The sequence below is a fragment of the Aspergillus pseudonomiae genome (assembly GCF_009193645.1).
Source record: "Aspergillus pseudonomiae strain CBS 119388 unplaced genomic scaffold BDV37scaffold_9, whole genome shotgun sequence".
Classification (NCBI taxonomy): Eukaryota; Fungi; Ascomycota; class Eurotiomycetes; order Eurotiales; family Aspergillaceae; genus Aspergillus; species Aspergillus pseudonomiae.
In genome coordinates, this window is record NW_022476001.1 from 52,998 (window position 1) to 67,932 (window position 14,935).

General features: G+C 50.0%; 6 protein-coding genes across 6 annotated transcripts; 5 read left to right on the plus strand and 1 right to left on the minus strand.

Annotated features, from left to right (window-relative positions):
- Positions 1-3,010: 3,010 nt before the first annotated feature.
- Positions 3,011-5,298, plus strand: BDV37DRAFT_239996 (pantothenate kinase). The gene is made up of 4 exons (XM_032081024.1): positions 3,011-3,601; positions 3,750-4,032; positions 4,105-4,603; positions 4,657-5,298. The coding sequence occupies exons 1-4, from the start codon at positions 3,386-3,388 to the stop codon at positions 4,937-4,939; spliced, it is 1,281 nt and encodes a 426-aa protein (XP_031945039.1). The 5' UTR covers positions 3,011-3,385; the 3' UTR covers positions 4,940-5,298.
- A 403-nt stretch (positions 5,299-5,701) lies between these two features.
- On the plus strand, positions 5,702-7,249 carry BDV37DRAFT_239997 (uncharacterized protein). Its single transcript, XM_032081025.1, has 2 exons — positions 5,702-5,934; positions 5,988-7,249. Exons 1-2 carry the CDS (start codon positions 5,924-5,926, stop codon positions 7,123-7,125), a joined length of 1,149 nt encoding a protein of 382 aa, XP_031945040.1. The 5' UTR covers positions 5,702-5,923; the 3' UTR covers positions 7,126-7,249.
- Positions 7,250-7,317: 68 nt separating this feature from the next.
- pigc (phosphatidylinositol N-acetylglucosaminyltransferase) lies at positions 7,318-9,277 on the plus strand. Its single transcript, XM_032080188.1, has 2 exons — positions 7,318-7,785; positions 7,838-9,277. The coding sequence occupies exons 1-2, from the start codon at positions 7,437-7,439 to the stop codon at positions 8,983-8,985; spliced, it is 1,497 nt and encodes a 498-aa protein (XP_031945041.1). The 5' UTR covers positions 7,318-7,436; the 3' UTR covers positions 8,986-9,277.
- Positions 9,278-9,603: 326 nt separating this feature from the next.
- BDV37DRAFT_222200 (glycoside hydrolase superfamily) lies at positions 9,604-11,328 on the plus strand. The gene is made up of 4 exons (XM_032080187.1): positions 9,604-9,832; positions 9,933-10,225; positions 10,314-10,917; positions 10,988-11,328. The coding sequence occupies exons 1-4, from the start codon at positions 9,750-9,752 to the stop codon at positions 11,301-11,303; spliced, it is 1,296 nt and encodes a 431-aa protein (XP_031945042.1). The 5' UTR covers positions 9,604-9,749; the 3' UTR covers positions 11,304-11,328.
- Positions 11,329-11,724: 396 nt separating this feature from the next.
- Positions 11,725-12,534, plus strand: BDV37DRAFT_279513 (uncharacterized protein; the record flags this gene model as incomplete). The annotated part of the gene is made up of 1 exon (XM_032086347.1): positions 11,725-12,534. The coding sequence occupies one exon, from the start codon at positions 11,725-11,727 to the stop codon at positions 12,532-12,534; it is 810 nt and encodes a 269-aa protein (XP_031945043.1).
- Positions 12,535-12,672: 138 nt separating this feature from the next.
- BDV37DRAFT_297364 (sugar porter family MFS transporter) lies at positions 12,673-14,375 on the minus strand (the record flags this gene model as incomplete). The annotated part of the gene is made up of 1 exon (XM_032090310.1): positions 12,673-14,375. The coding sequence occupies exon 1, from the start codon at positions 14,215-14,217 to the stop codon at positions 12,673-12,675; it is 1,545 nt and encodes a 514-aa protein (XP_031945044.1). The 5' UTR covers positions 14,218-14,375.
- Between the last annotated feature and the right edge of the window lie 560 nt (positions 14,376-14,935).

A 14,935-nucleotide genomic window follows, 5' to 3' on the forward strand; every position in this document is an offset into this window, starting at 1 on the left:
GTACGCTAGCCGAAGTGGAGACTGTGGATCGCGAGGGGTTGAACTCAGTATATACATACATGAGTGTGCTCTTTTATATCTTATGGCTCTACACTATCTCATATACCATAGTCCAGGTCATATCCCATCTACATACCATGTCACACGGTGGTTCCTAGCTGCTAGTGCCTAAGAAACCTGGCTTTCAAGATATACGTAATGAGATTTCCATCGTAGTTACCGTATTTGTACTAGAGTCCAATTTTGGTGGGTTGAAGTACCTTCTTGCTCTGTCCTCTGAATTTTGATACGTTTTTCCGCGTTCGATATATAGGCGCACTAGTCAAGGGTCTATAACATAAACCGTTCTACAACGCTCCAATTACGGCGCGATCTTTGGCATTGGCTAGAGTTATAACTACAGATATAAGACTGATAGTAAATGAAAACCTAAGTCTTTTCACATAGTGATCCGTAGCCTAAATACTAAGTATAGCTAAAGATAAGAATATTCTATTCCCACATGGCGATGAGACAGCCATGGTCTATGACTCCACCAAATTTATTCATCATCCTGCATCTCACCGATAACTAGGCCTTGTAAATCTTTGAGCTTTTGAACTGCGTCCGGGGTTAGGGCCTAAGATATATAGGGAGTCAGCCAGAGTATATAACACACTTCGAAAGGTTGACGATACTAGTAGTACTTACGGAGGGAAGCCCAAAGGTGGATATGATTTAGTATGGACCCAGAATCCATGTCCTGTATCTTTCCGGATTATTCTAGATATGTATATTAGTTATTGTAAGTCTCGCCAAAGGGGTAATACTCAGTCGTCCACCTTCTCACGATGTTGGTGGAAGGATTCTGCGCTATTTTATGAGTAATGGATTTTCTGCATAATTATTAGTAGCCTGGCTATCCCACTTCGAATGGCTAGTTGCTATCCTAGATTTAACGTACCTTGCGGTCAGACATTGTGTATACAATTCAATGGATGAGATATGCTTTACTGTAGAAAGGATTGTAAAGTAGATATTGTGAGGGCGTATGCTATTCTTATCATACTTAACACCCTGGCACCCCTGGTAATGGTGGCCAATGTTACGTAGAATACCCACACACCTCGAGCCAAATATAAAGTGGACCACTATGTCCTCACTAGAAATGCCCGACCCATCTCTGAAAAGTGACGTCCTTCCTCTCGTACTTTAGATCTATCCATCCCAACATCGTTTCGCTGCGACACTCATCCACAGTGGTGGGGCTGACCTACGCTGAAACTGCAACGTAGACAGTTATCACTGGGTAGTACTTTCATAATCACCCTTGTCAATTTGTTATTATGAATATCCTTTCGCTTGTATACTTTATACATATATACATTTGCGGCCTGGTTAAGGTAACCCCGCAATCTACAGCCTTCTTGAATAGTTACTCTTAGATCCCTACTATTCTCGACAAAATTTTGCAATGGATGTCATTTTTGAAGTATTTTATTATTCCGGAGAAGAATAATGAAGTCGTTCTTTGACCACCGTCGTCAATGGGTTGCGGTCTTGGTAGGACGGGAGTCGCTGTTGGGCTACCGTCGGCCAAGACTGCCGTTGATACTAGACTCGAGTCCAAAGGGCCAGGCCTATTGAATACGTATACTCAATAGTAGAAAGAGTATAAACGAGTTGAGACTGGTCTTGCTACTAAAGGTAACTCTATAGTAATAATATAGATTGATCACGAAGAACTACACTAAGTATATGAGTAGATGTCCTCATATATCCCTAGCTATCTACTACCATCGTAACTCCCTCGGGGGTAGGGGATGGAGTATATCTAATCGTAGCTCGTAGTGCCGTATACTCCCGGTATATTCCCATTGGGGTAGGCTCCGGAGTAGGTATTACGTGATGGCGCCGGCATCAGCTTTCCTGGCCTCCATAGGTTAATAATATAAAGGAATAATCCTTCGAGTACTAGCCATCCCGTAATCAGCTATCGTCATCCTATAATATTCTGCTTTATATGCCCGCCTTCGATAAGATACACTAGACAAAGATCTATAATATATCTCTTTTATTTATTTTACTGACCAGTCGTGAATAGATCTTATCCTTCTTATTAGACTGCGGCACTGTTACAGACCCTTGTCTAGCGCACCTTATCGAAGGCGGACACACAAGGTAGAATAACGATAGGATGACGATAGCCGATTCCTGAGCGGAAGGCACCCAACAAATCGTTTATCTAGTAGTTATTCGGGAAAGGCTATGAATATCGATACCAGCTACTATAACAAAGTTACGTATATTGTAGTAGTAACACGGTACAACGTATTAGCGACACGACGAGCTCGTAGCACCGACAAGATACAGTGTATCACTGATACGAGAAGTTGTAGCAAGAATATGACAAGGAAAGATATATAAAGATACTCATTCATGTACTTAAGTTTAGTTCTTCGTGATCAATCTAAATTATTACTATAGAGATACCTTTAGTAGTATAACTAGTCTTAACTCGTTCGCACTCTTCTAACTATTGAGTATATGTACTTAATAGGCCTGGCCCTTTGGACTTAAGTCTAGTATCGACGGCAGTCTTGTATCGACGGCAGTCCCGGAGTGACTCCCGTCCTACCAAGACCGCAACCCGACAACGACGGAAGTCAAGGAATGACTTCAGGTTAGTAACCCTCGAAACGTGGTCCGCTAACTGGTCACAGATTTGACGACAAAGCCCCGGGCGTAACAGCCCATTCATGGGCCCTGAAGGAAACTATTCACTAGTGATAACTTTGCACTCCACGAGATTAACAAGAGATTCCCCATTAAACAGGGGGGGAAACAGAATAATAGGGAGGACAAAAAAAAAAAAAAACAAAAAAAAGGAGAGAGAGAGAGAAGTAGAAGAATCAGACAAGCTTATTTCAGCTATTGGCTCCTGCGCATAAACGGGTAACAGCTTCTAAATAAGGTTGTATTGCTATCGACTATTCTGCTTACTAGTACCGATTTGGGTGGCGATGAGAAACGATGAATGCCTCAGGATGATGACCATGAATGGACGACATCATCCGGAAGACTCTGGACCGTGAGATGTTCCCATTCAGATACTACTAAATCACCACCTGAACATTATTTACAATCGCTATAGCGCATGTACTCCGTGCATACTCCGGGTAAAGTGAACACTGAAGGCAATCTTGGTTCCACTTCCGATCTCAGCGGAAGCGGGCAGAAGGAGATATACGCCGTAGGGAAGAGCACGGCAATCCCATTACTCCGAGATGTCACCCTGAACCACCGCGGTTCACCCATTCATTCCTCGGTTCTGGATGTGACCTTCAAGCTGCTTATTTCTTGCCGCCTCCCCCTTCTCTCCATTTTTGCATATCATTGATACACCATGTCGTCCACAAACCACAATCCTTCTTCGCGCGCCACCCGGCTAGAAAAGGCTATCACCAACCCCGGTGCTGTGAAAATTAATGTCAAGGGTGCTTTCATTGTCGACGAAGATCCGCGATCCAAGAGCCCCGTGAGATTGGATGGTGTGCACTACGAAGGCCATGATATCCGGCTACCCCATCATACTGGAGTGGTGAGCCATGTTGCTGTCGACGTGAGTGACCCGGTTTCTCTTTTTTCTTGTTCCTTTTTTTTTACCCGCCCCCCGCATAATCTGTTCCCCCCCGCAATCGAACTGCAGTTCCGATCGCATCACTAGATTGTGACCAGCGCAACTGACTTTAGCGGTTGGATCTTTCTAGATCGGCGGTTCTCTTGCGAAATTGATTTATTTTACACGAGAGCTGGACTCCGTGGACAATGGCGGCCGATTGAACTTTATCAATTTCGACACTCATCGCATAGATCTTTGCATCGAATTCATAAAGCAATTGAAAGAAGAATACCAGAAAGCCCACGGGCCTTCCAGCGATGAGTTATGTGTTGTGGCAACCGGAGGCGGTGCCTTCAAGTATTACGACAAGCTGAAGGAAACATTGAAGGTGAATATCATCCGCGAGGATGAGATGGAATGCCTTATTACTGGTACGTCCGCGAGTACCGAACATACACACCCACTGTGCTTCCCTTGGGGCATGCTGACTGATTTTACCGCAGGACTCGATTTCTTTATCACCGAAATACCGAACGAAGTTTTTACCTACAGCGAAACCGACCCAATGCAATTTGCCGAGGCCCGACCGGACGTTTACCCGTATTTATTAGTCAACATCGGTTCCGGTGTATCGATGATCAAAGTGTCAGGCCCTAGGCAATACCAGCGTGTGGGGGGTACCCATTTGGGTGGCGGTACCTTCTGGGGCATCATGTCGCTCCTGACTGGTGCTCGAACCTTCGACGATATGCTAGCGATGGCGGATACCGGTGACAATAGTGGGGTAGACATGCTAGTTGGCGATATTTACGGCATGGACTACAGCCGGATTGGTCTGAAGAGCACTGCTATTGCTAGCACCTTCGGCAAAGTCTTTCGATTGAAGAATGAAGTGCAGGAAGAAGACGGAGAAGACAAACCCCACGGTGAAGATGGGCAAACCAATGGTGAAGTTACATTTAAGCCTGAGGATATGAGCCGAAGTCTTCTTTATGCCATTAGGTAAGCCTGGACTCCCGTCCTCACTGTGGTTCTGTTGAGCTAACGTGATATAGTAACAACATTGGACAAATTGCATATCTTCAGTCTGAGAAGCACCAAGTGAAGCACATCTACTTCGGTGGATCATTCATCCGAGGCCACCGGCAAACCATGAACACATTATCCTATGCCATCCGTTTCTGGTCCAAGGGCGAAAAGCAGGCCTACTTCCTGCGCCACGAAGGCTACATTGGCGCCGTCGGGGCCTTCCTACGCAGACAGCCAGCCAACTGGGGTCGCAGGAATAGCCTCGACGGCGGCGCCGTGCCCCAGGAGCTCAAGAGTAGCTCTAGTTGACGAGTTCAAGAACCGCCTTCCAGAGCGACTGGAAGCTTGCATGACTTTCTTCGTTGTTTGGTTTATCCGCCCTTCTTCCGATCTCTTGGGCTTCTGATACCCACTTTTAGTTCCCCGTGCATGTTAGACAAAAGAATATATATCCTGCAAATACACCACGCCAATATTTCGGGACATTATGCAGTGCGACGTTGCAATGACCGATTTACATTTGTACAATAATATTTTGAATACCTTCTCACTCGTCTTGGTTACTACGAGCATCATCCATCTAAAGCCGGAGGTGTTTCTCCGTTTTTCGGTGTTCTTTGTTTCTTCATTTCTAGTTTGATCTATTAATTTGATCCCCTCTGGTTGACAAGGAATTTTGTGCCAAATTTCCGATGATAGGTTTATTGCCGCTATACAAATGCTTGACAAGAATTATCGATGAACTGCAGCGACGCAACCGAATATTGAAACGTTCGGCTTATCTGTCGTAGATCATATTTACACAGGAGAGACTTCTGTTTGCTATCCAGGAACTGTTGGTGTTACACTGTGCGACAGCTCGGTTTTGTTCAATGGGATGGAATTGAAGGATCTCACATTATGCATACACCCAGGGCGACACTACTACTACTACCACCTACTTGGAGGTACCTAGGTACCTGTATATTCGGCCGGGGCTAACCGACTAGTCCCAGCGGGTCAAAGAACCAGCCAATCGGAATGGAGTATGACCCGGGATAAGCTTACCTATCTTTAGCTTATTGGAACTGACAAACGCGGATCCCCATATTTACGCGTTGTCAGTACCAAGTTGCCGATGTATCGACCGAAGCGGAAGACTGCTTATCAACCATTGCAACACGCTCAGTTGTGGTTGAACTTATCATCCAACAATTAATAATTGGCCGTGCTATCCTCTCTTCCGTTCACAGTCGGCGGTTATTCTTTCGTGCGCGTCGTTTTGGTTCGGCGACGGGGCTAAACAAGATCAATATGTTGAATCGGTATGCAGCATTCCGTCCCGCTTATTCTACCTCTTTAAGCTCATTTCTTCTAGTTCAAGGCGAGAGGCTCCCCTCGACAGGGACAGCTCCGAAGAAGAGCGCAAGCCGACAGTATCCCCGGTTAACGAACAGCAAACATCCCTCGTCGTGAACCCCAAAGCGATCTTTGGGTCCGATCAGCCGTTACCCCAACATCTTACCGATATACTAGAAAAATGGCACAAAGAGAAAGGCACGAAACGGCCGCCCTGTAACACTCAAAGGCCTGCGAAACAGATGGAATGGAAAACTTTCGATCGCCAGGGAAATCATGTGAACCTCTCCGCGTATGCGATCATAAAGCCCACCGCCTATAATGTCCTAGTGCTTCATACTGCTGAAGGGCCTGAGAAGATCGTGTCTTCTTACTTTCCTTTCGGCACGGGACATGGTACCTACCTGATCGGTTGGTCGGGGGTTCACGATGGGTGGGATCCTACAATCTGTGCCGTGCGGATGTTCTCGAATAACCTAGACGACATTCTTTATAAGCCTGAGGTGTGGCCCGCATTTGAAGTTCTTGAGAAGCGTCACAACAAGACGCAGGCCCCGACCTCACGAGCTAGCGAGAAACGAAGAAGTCTCCCGGGAGGGTCGCAGATGCAAATACCGCAAAGGAGGCCACAGAGAAAGAGCCTATCAGGACCACCAGTCGCTACACATGATCATAGGGCCAACAATGCACATGAAATATCATCTTCGTCATCATCGGCAGAGGGAGAGTCAGACGAAGAAGACGATACTTCAGGGTCTTCAGAGTCTTCGGAGGACGAAGAGGACGAAGAGCCCGAGCCTACACCTGTATCTAAAAGGCGCCGATTGAACGAGCCTGGCGTACCTGCTCTTCAGGATGCCAAGGTGGTTTTCAAGTTGTTCTCGTATAAATCTGGAGCAGTTCGCTGCTTTCCGTTGGACGAGTGCCGGACTGGGAAGGAGTTCTTCGACAAGGCCCGGATCTTTTTCCAACTTTTTGATAAAAACGCCGAGGTGAAGATCCTGTCATGCCAAATACAATCCCAGCCTCTACAGCAGTATGTGTTTGAGGGTAGTGAAGGTGAGTTTACTCTGCTTGTGGATCAAGCTAAGTCCTTGACTCGCGATGAGCTTGTGATTGTAGAGGTCAGTCATGTTTTATCACTATCGCCTCACTGACCTGGATATTGTATGGTTACAATGTTGCTGTCCATAAGACCGGTTGTAACATGTGATAGAGTCATGACTAACTAATTGGAGTAATGTACCTTTGAGAATGAATATAATTGAGCGTTCACTATCGGATTGTTGTCATGTTCAGTGACTCGCTGTATACATAGTTAACTAGTAGATCGCTGGAAGCGATGACTAATGACCACGTGGTGGAGGCGACGCAATCGGAAGACCTACTTTGGGATATTTCTCAACACGTTCAAAGAATCACCCACCTCATCGTCGCCATGCGCCAAGCATGAATTCTGCACTGCTCGATGCCTCCTCTGTCCGACTCGCCCCCGCCCGTTCCTCCGCCCGTCCCCGTCGAGACCCATCCTAATCGAGCGGTCGGGATAAAGCCTCCTGGACAACAACGAACGCTCCCCGATCCCACCCGGCTTGCCCCTGAAGATGCATACTATTCGCCTGCATTGGTGAGAACACGAACTGCTCCGGCAACCTACGATGAGTCTATTCGAGGGCTGAATGGGAGTGCCGGCACTGCTGCCTCGGTCGCAGCTTTGCGACCGCCGCACGCGGTCCCGGCCCGAAAATTACGAGGAACCAGTAGACGCCGGAGACGAAAGGGCGCGTGGAAGAAGCTTCTCTGGGTGAAGCAATCATGTATGGGTTGGATATACTTCCGGTTAGGATGGCTGTTAACGGCGCTGGACAGATCCTGATAACTACACCGATACCGAGACGTTCCTCGATCACCTCCAGCGCAACCCGCGCGTGCGTCCTTACGACTTCTGGCCTCTCGTGGCCGATTCTACGGTCATTGTTCAGCATGTTTGCTCGGTGGCGATCTTTGTTTGCTGTTTTGTTGGCATTGTCCAGGGACGAGTGAGCCCCGTGTCGATTGTGTGCTGGGGGAGCGTCGGGACGGCTATGGGCTGGATACTGTGGGATTCGTGGGTGTTCAGAGAACATGGGGAGAGCCACGTGGTGGAGCGCGCATCCGAAGGGGATGATGGATCTAGTTCTGGCTCAACCACGAGTTCAATGAACCCATCCACGACCCGGTTAAATGACCAGAAGGACAACCAAGTCCATGGACTTGGGTTGACGATGTCTCACAGTGAGACAGAACCGGGACGAAGGAGCAGCAACTCAGGTCTGGGCGATTCCTGCACGCAGGATGCGGCATCCTTCGGAGGTACGAATGGTGTTGCTGCCGGCAGCGTCCCGCCTCTGCCTCCCCTCGACGCGCCGATGACTTCGCGACTATCTTCGCGCAACCGCCAGCGGCTCTCTACCGTTAAATCGGCATTTTTAATATACGGTGCATTACTGGGGCTTAGCCCGATCCTGAAATCGCTCACTAAATCGACGGCTAGCGACTCAATCTGGGCGATGAGTTGTTGGCTGTTGATCACCAACATCTTCTCGTTTGACTATGGGAGTGGGGAGGGCGCAGGCGCTACGAAGTTCCCGGCCTCTCTGTCGACCAACGCAGCGGTAATGGCCTCGACCGTGCTGGCGTCCCGGCTGCCGTCGACGACGCATGTGTTCAGTTTAATGCTGTTCTCCATTGAAGTGTTCGGGCTGTTCCCTATCTTCCGGCGTCAGCTGCGCCATATATCTTGGACCGGCCATGTGTTCCTGACACTAGCGTTGGTGATCGCCGCTGGTGGCGCAGTTGGAATTACATTAAGGGGCGGGCTGACGGCGGCCGTCGTCGGTTCCATGCTAGGCAGCATCCTGACTGCGTTAGCGATGGGAGGCTGTAGTTGGTGGCTCATCAGTCTGCAGAAATACAAGAACGTGGTGACAGGGCCGTGGGACCCGGCGCGACCCATCATCCGACGCCATTGGGACTGATTTGGCGATTCAAATTCGAACCGGCTGGATCCCAGCTGCCGTGAACTATGAGAGATACCCGTACGAACAATGTTAATACCGATCCTTTTCAGTCGATCCAAGTGTTCCTCTATTCTACTCTTAAATCCTGTACTATAATATGGGACTCTGGTAACACACGGCTCACGCCTGACCGAGGCGAAACAACGAGAGACAAAGGCTCCCGGCTAGGGATTGAGCTTCTGAAACCTCGCTTTGAAGCGCTATTTGCCCCCAGGCAATTTAAATGAACAAATAAGTATTCGTATCGTAGCGCCCTCGGCCGGCGACAAGAATGCGAGAGGAATGTGATCAGGCATGCCACAGGGTCTAATTTAAATCTGGACCCCAAAGTCGAGCAATGGATCCCCTGCTTCGCCCCAGACCAAGCCAAATGCCAGTCCCTCAACAAAGGATCCGCTGTCTCATCCACTGCATACCTGCCTGACCTCATCAAGAGATCTGCACCAGACACTGCATTCCCCACTACGTAGACGGTAGATTTATCCGCTGATTTGTTTATTTGTTCCCATGGCTTGTTCCTGGGGAACCGCGTGAATGATTAATGCTCAGTGTGACTCCGCATTCACAGCATGACTGCTCAAGTGGCCCGTGTACATCCCCAGATATAAAAGCCCGTCAGCTCTCTTTCACCCTCCTGTGCTTTCATTCCCTTATTGTCATTCATTTACCCATGATACCCTGCCCTACTGGGACAAAAGAAAAAAAAAAAAAACAAAGCGACAATGAAGTGGAAGAGTCTAGCCCTCGGCGTCCTGGCCGCGGCCCAGTCCGCGGCGAGTCTTCGCTTTGTGATGTATATCGATCAGTATGTCCCCTGGTCACCTTGACCCAACCTCAACCCGAACCAAAATCTACAATATTTGGATCACGCACTGAAGCGACCGATAAAACTGACAATGAAAAAGATACCACACCCAAGGGCTCCCCGACAGCAGCGGCACTGCCGGAATCACCCACGCGGTGATGGCCTTCGCGGCATCGACTCTCTTTAACGGCGAGTCGGGCCAGTCATGGCAGCCCTTTGAACCGGTGGACACTATGCGCAAGCGGTTCAGCCCGGATACGAAGCTGCTTGTTGCCATTGGAGGATGGGGCGACACGAAGGGGTTCTCAGAGGGTGCGAAGACTGAGCAGTCCCGAGCGACGTATGCGAAGAATGTCAAGAAGATGGTTGACCAGTTTGGGTTGGATGGTGTTGGTATGTTCCTTTATTCTTTTCACTTTTGCGTTCTCTTGGAAAAATTGTTGTGCAGGAGGAAAGGTTTGAGTAAGGCTAATGAATACAGACATCGACTGGGAGTACCCCGCTGGCAACGGCGAAGATTACAAAGACACCCCCAACGACCAAAAAAAGGACGAGATCGAAACATACCCGCTGCTCCTGGCTGCCATCCGCAAGGAATTAGGCAAGGACAAGCTCATCTCGATCGCGACCCCGGGTAAACGGGGCGACATGATCGCCTTCACGAAGGAACAGGGCCCCAAGATCTGGGAGTCCGTCGACATGGTCAACATCATGACGTACGATCTCATGAACCGCCGTAACAACGTGACCTCGCACCACACCAGCGTCCAGGGGTCCTTGGATAGCGTCAAGGCGTACGAGGAAATCGGTCTTGACACACAGAAGATCAACCTCGGTGTCGCGTACTACGCCAAGTGGTTCGAGACGAAGAAAGATGCCGGCTGTGATACGCAGCCGCTGGGATGCGAGGTTGCCGAGTTGGAAGACGCCAAGGGTAAGGACACTGGCAAGTCGGGTGCGTTGACCTTTGAGAAGGGCACCATGGGCGAGCCGGCCAAGGACTTGAAGGACAGCACCGATGGCAGCTGTGGGTTTGGAAAGGGCAAGTGCCCATCGGGAACGTGTTGCAGCCAGTACGGCACCTGGTATGTGTCCCCCCTGCCCCCTATCTACATATCCAAATATACTGTGGAAGCATGCTAACAGCGCGAACAGCGGAACCACAGACGCCCACTGCCAGGCCGGCTGCCAGTCCGACTACGGCACCTGCAAGGGCATCTCGCTGATCGACTCGTGGCGTCGTGCGGAGAAGGATGGCGTGACTGACGAGGAGGCCGGAGGCCAGTACTACTTCGACAAGGAGGTGAATCTGTTCTGGTCGTGGGACACGGCGCCGCTCATTGCGCGCAAGTTCAAGGAAATCGTGGATGCCGAGAAGTTGGGCGGTGTCATGGCCTGGAGCTTGGGAGAGGACACCTTGGAGTGGGAGCATCTGCATGCCATGCAGCAGGGCGTGCAGGAGCGGAGTTGAGATGGTCATTCAGCTGTAGCTGACCGTCATTTACCTTCTTCTTATTCACATTAACTTTCTTGGAATCAAATCTACTATTTCCCAACCATAAACCATACACTCACCAGAACCAAACATAACCAAACACCCCTGAAACAAGTAAAACAAAGTAATATAAAAATCGAGATTAACGAAACAAACTCCCCCAGATCCGGTCCCTATAGAGAAGAACAACCAACCAATCCGAACGCAAGCCCCAGCACGGGATCGCACGACCCTACTTGACCGGCCGCAACCATCACTCATCTTAATAAACAACGCAAAGCATTTAAAGACCGCGTGTCCCATACAATGAACTTCTGGATGAAAAAAAAAATCCTTACCTCGTAGGATAACAAAAACATATTACCATGCACCTGAGTTCAAAACCACTCCCATCACTATGAAATGGGCCCTCTTCTACTTACTCTGTCTCCCGCTTTGTTTGGGGTGGCCGGTTCCGGGGATATCGTCGGGGTTATCTTTATCTGATAAGCACCAGGGTCCGGATCAGGATCGTGAGTCCCAGGAAAAGTCATTTGGGTACTCTCAGTCGAGTGCAGGGATACTATCACCATTACTTTCGTCTTCTTCTCATGATACTCAGAGCGATATCGATATAACCACAAGTCAAGGACACTATCAACATCAACATCAACGCCCCATCACGCTCAATCAACCATTGTCATCTATACCGCACCACGACTCGGAGTATACTACTTCCTCCACCTCCAACTCTGACCAAAATACCAACAACGACAACGACAACGACAACCTCAACAATAATCATAATAACAATATTAATCATAACAATAATTTCAACTCCCACGGAACCTTCCTCACCACCAATACAACCCCAGCCTCACCACATCAACTCCAACAACTCCCACCCTCAACCACAAACCGTTACCTCCGCGTCCTCCACCAGACGCAACTACCCACCACCTTTCTCAAGAACCACATGCATGAGATTGTCGTCGTGGGGTTATTTCTTCTCGTGCCTATCACTCTAGCGCTCGTTGAGATCATCGAGCGCATTGGACTAGGTGTTGATGAGGGTATTGACCTGGAAGAATATCTCGAGAGGAAGAGGGGAAGGGGGATGATTCGACGGGGGAGGAGGGCTCTTCGGAAGAAGCGAGGGAAGAAGAAATCCAGATTGATACAGATGGATATGGAGGTTGATCTAGAAGATCAAGTATTCTCTCGGTGAGGGTTGTGTTATTTTTTTTTTTTTATGTGAGGTAAGCTACGGTGAAATTTGCATATCTTCATTTGCTCATGTACTATGACATTTCTATATGTGTATATATAACAAGAAAAGGAAATTTTAATTGACCATGATGTGAGATTAGACCTTCTCGCGCTGGTCGATCTCGGCCTTCTCGGCGGCACGCGTGAAGGCGTCGACATCGGCGGCTTCACCCTGGGGCAGGTGGCGGGCCATGGAGACGATGTGCCAGGAGGAGGGGGCGTCGCGGAAGACGTTGTTGATGGCCTCCAGGTTGCGGTTCATGGTCTCCGGGTAGAAGATGTAGACGGCGATGGGGATGCAGGCGGAGATGACAGCGTACATAATGTAGTACTGGTAGCCGATGGTGTCGAGGGCGACGGGGGTGATCATGACGACGACGAAGTTCCAGAGCCAGTGGTTGGCGGTGGAGATGGAGGACATGGCGACACGGAGGCGCACGGGGGCGACCTCGGTGCAGTACAGGAAGTTGCCGCCCAGGAAGCCGAAGGGGTAGAAGGTGTTGAAGAGGAAGATGAAGAGCGCGGAGACGATGGAGGCGGCGTAGTTCTTGCCGAAGCTGTTGGTGATGGCCAGGACGATCATGCAGACGCTCATGCCGGTGCCGCTGATCATGAAGATGGCGCGGCGGCCGAGACGGTCGATGGCCACGAAGGAGACGAAGCTGCACAGGAACTTCCAGGTCATGGCGCAGGAGGACAGGATGCGCGCCAGGTCGGAGTCCATGTTGAGGTTCTCTTCGAAGATGGTCGACGCGTACACGGAGATCAGGTTGCCACCGCACATCTGCTGGAAGAATTGCAGCGACATGCAGAGGGCGAAGCGGTACAGCAGACGGTCTTTGTCGTTCTTGCTGAACATTTCCTTCAGCGAGCCGCCGCTCTGGCCGGCGGTGACTTCGAGCGAGGACTCAATGCCGGCGATTTCCATGCGGATCTCGTCGTCCTCTTCGGGCAGGCCCTTGTAGGCGGCGAGACTGGCGGTGGCTTCTTCGATGCGGTTGACGCGGACGAGCCAACGGGGGGATTCGGGGAGGAGGAAGACGGAGGAGACGAGGACCACTTCGAAGAAGAAGGAGATGGCGAGCGGGATCCGCCATTGCAGGGAGCCGTCCACTTTACTGAGGCCGAAGTCGATCCAGTTGCAGAGTGTGTAACCCAGGCAGATACAGATGCCGTCGACAATAACGTGCTGGCCACGGTGCTTGGCCGAGGTACATTCGGACTGCCACACCGGCACGGCAGCACTGAACAGTCCAATGCCCACACCGAGGACGACTCGGCCGATGGTGAACTGGATTAGGTTGTACGAGGCTGTCTGGAGCACCTGGCCAATGATGGAGATGATGGCGCCGACAAAAATGGTCTTCCGACGACCGATCCAGTCTCCGAGGAACGAGCAGGAGAGGGCTCCAAACAGGGCCCCGAGCTGGAAGGATGCGATGACGGCACCTTTACTGGTCGAATTGTGCGCCTTGAGGGCACCGGTCGTGTTGACCGCGTCGATTTCAGGGAAGACATGAACCCAGCTTTGCAGGGTGGCCAAGGGGCCAACACCAGCTTGGTTGTAACCGTAGAGGATGAAGGCAGGAACCACGATGAGAAACACCTGAGCCAGGCGGAGAGGTCTTCCTTGGAGCACCATTTTGGATAGTGATGAGCGAGTTCGACAGAGAGTGCCCAAGTGTTTCCAATGCTTTCTGGGCCGGGTGGCAACGCGTCGCTGCTGGCCTTTTATACCCTAATGCACCGGACGCATAATCCCCTACACCTGGCCCCAAATGGAATTCTACGCGGAGACCCCGCATCTTAGTAAAATTTTACTATACTCACCGAAAGGGAATGGATACAAGGTTGGTCGAAGTGGGCTAGGGGAGTTGGAGCACCTGTAAAGCTAGTGGGCCGCCCAATTGAGCCGTGTTGAAGCACCAAGGGTTCCATCTCAGTTGAGGGTCATCCCGATCCACTTCTCGGACCGTGACCGAGCGGGCGGCCTAATCACAGGGACGGTCATTCGTCGCAAGCTAAGAAAATCGGGGCTGTCCTTCTGTTGAACCGAATGCTGAGAAATGCCGCATTGGCCGGAGTACGTACAAAAACCTGGAGAAGAGATTGTCCGAAACCCCTGCCGGCTAATATGGGCTGTCGGTATTTGGTATTACTGTTTTAGTTGCGCGGCGAGAATATCTCGGAGAAAAGAAGCTTCTCCCCCAGAAAACAAGCACGATCGGCGACCTCCACGTTTTCTTGTCTTTTTCTTGTCCCGGACCATTATAACCCCGTACGATCCCTCCGAGAAAAAAAAAAAAAATCCAATTTAAGAAATATTGCCGTTTTTTAAGCAGGCACAAAATTTAATGTGT

Coding starts and splice junctions, on each gene's coding strand:
- BDV37DRAFT_222200 (XM_032080187.1), top strand. CDS start 9,750: ATGAAGTGGAAGAGTCTAGCCCTCGGCGTCCTGGCCGCGGCCCAGTCC. Junction 9,833..9,932: donor TTTGTGATGTATATCGATCA/GTATGTCCCCTG, acceptor ACAATGAAAAAG/ATACCACACCCAAGGGCTCC. Junction 10,918..10,987: donor TGCAGCCAGTACGGCACCTG/GTATGTGTCCCC, acceptor CAGCGCGAACAG/CGGAACCACAGACGCCCACT.
- pigc (XM_032080188.1), top strand. CDS start 7,437: ATGCCTCCTCTGTCCGACTCGCCCCCGCCCGTTCCTCCGCCCGTCCCC. Junction 7,786..7,837: donor TCTCTGGGTGAAGCAATCAT/GTATGGGTTGGA, acceptor GGCGCTGGACAG/ATCCTGATAACTACACCGAT.
- BDV37DRAFT_239996 (XM_032081024.1), top strand. CDS start 3,386: ATGTCGTCCACAAACCACAATCCTTCTTCGCGCGCCACCCGGCTAGAA. Junction 4,033..4,104: donor GATGGAATGCCTTATTACTG/GTACGTCCGCGA, acceptor ATTTTACCGCAG/GACTCGATTTCTTTATCACC. Junction 4,604..4,656: donor AGTCTTCTTTATGCCATTAG/GTAAGCCTGGAC, acceptor AACGTGATATAG/TAACAACATTGGACAAATTG.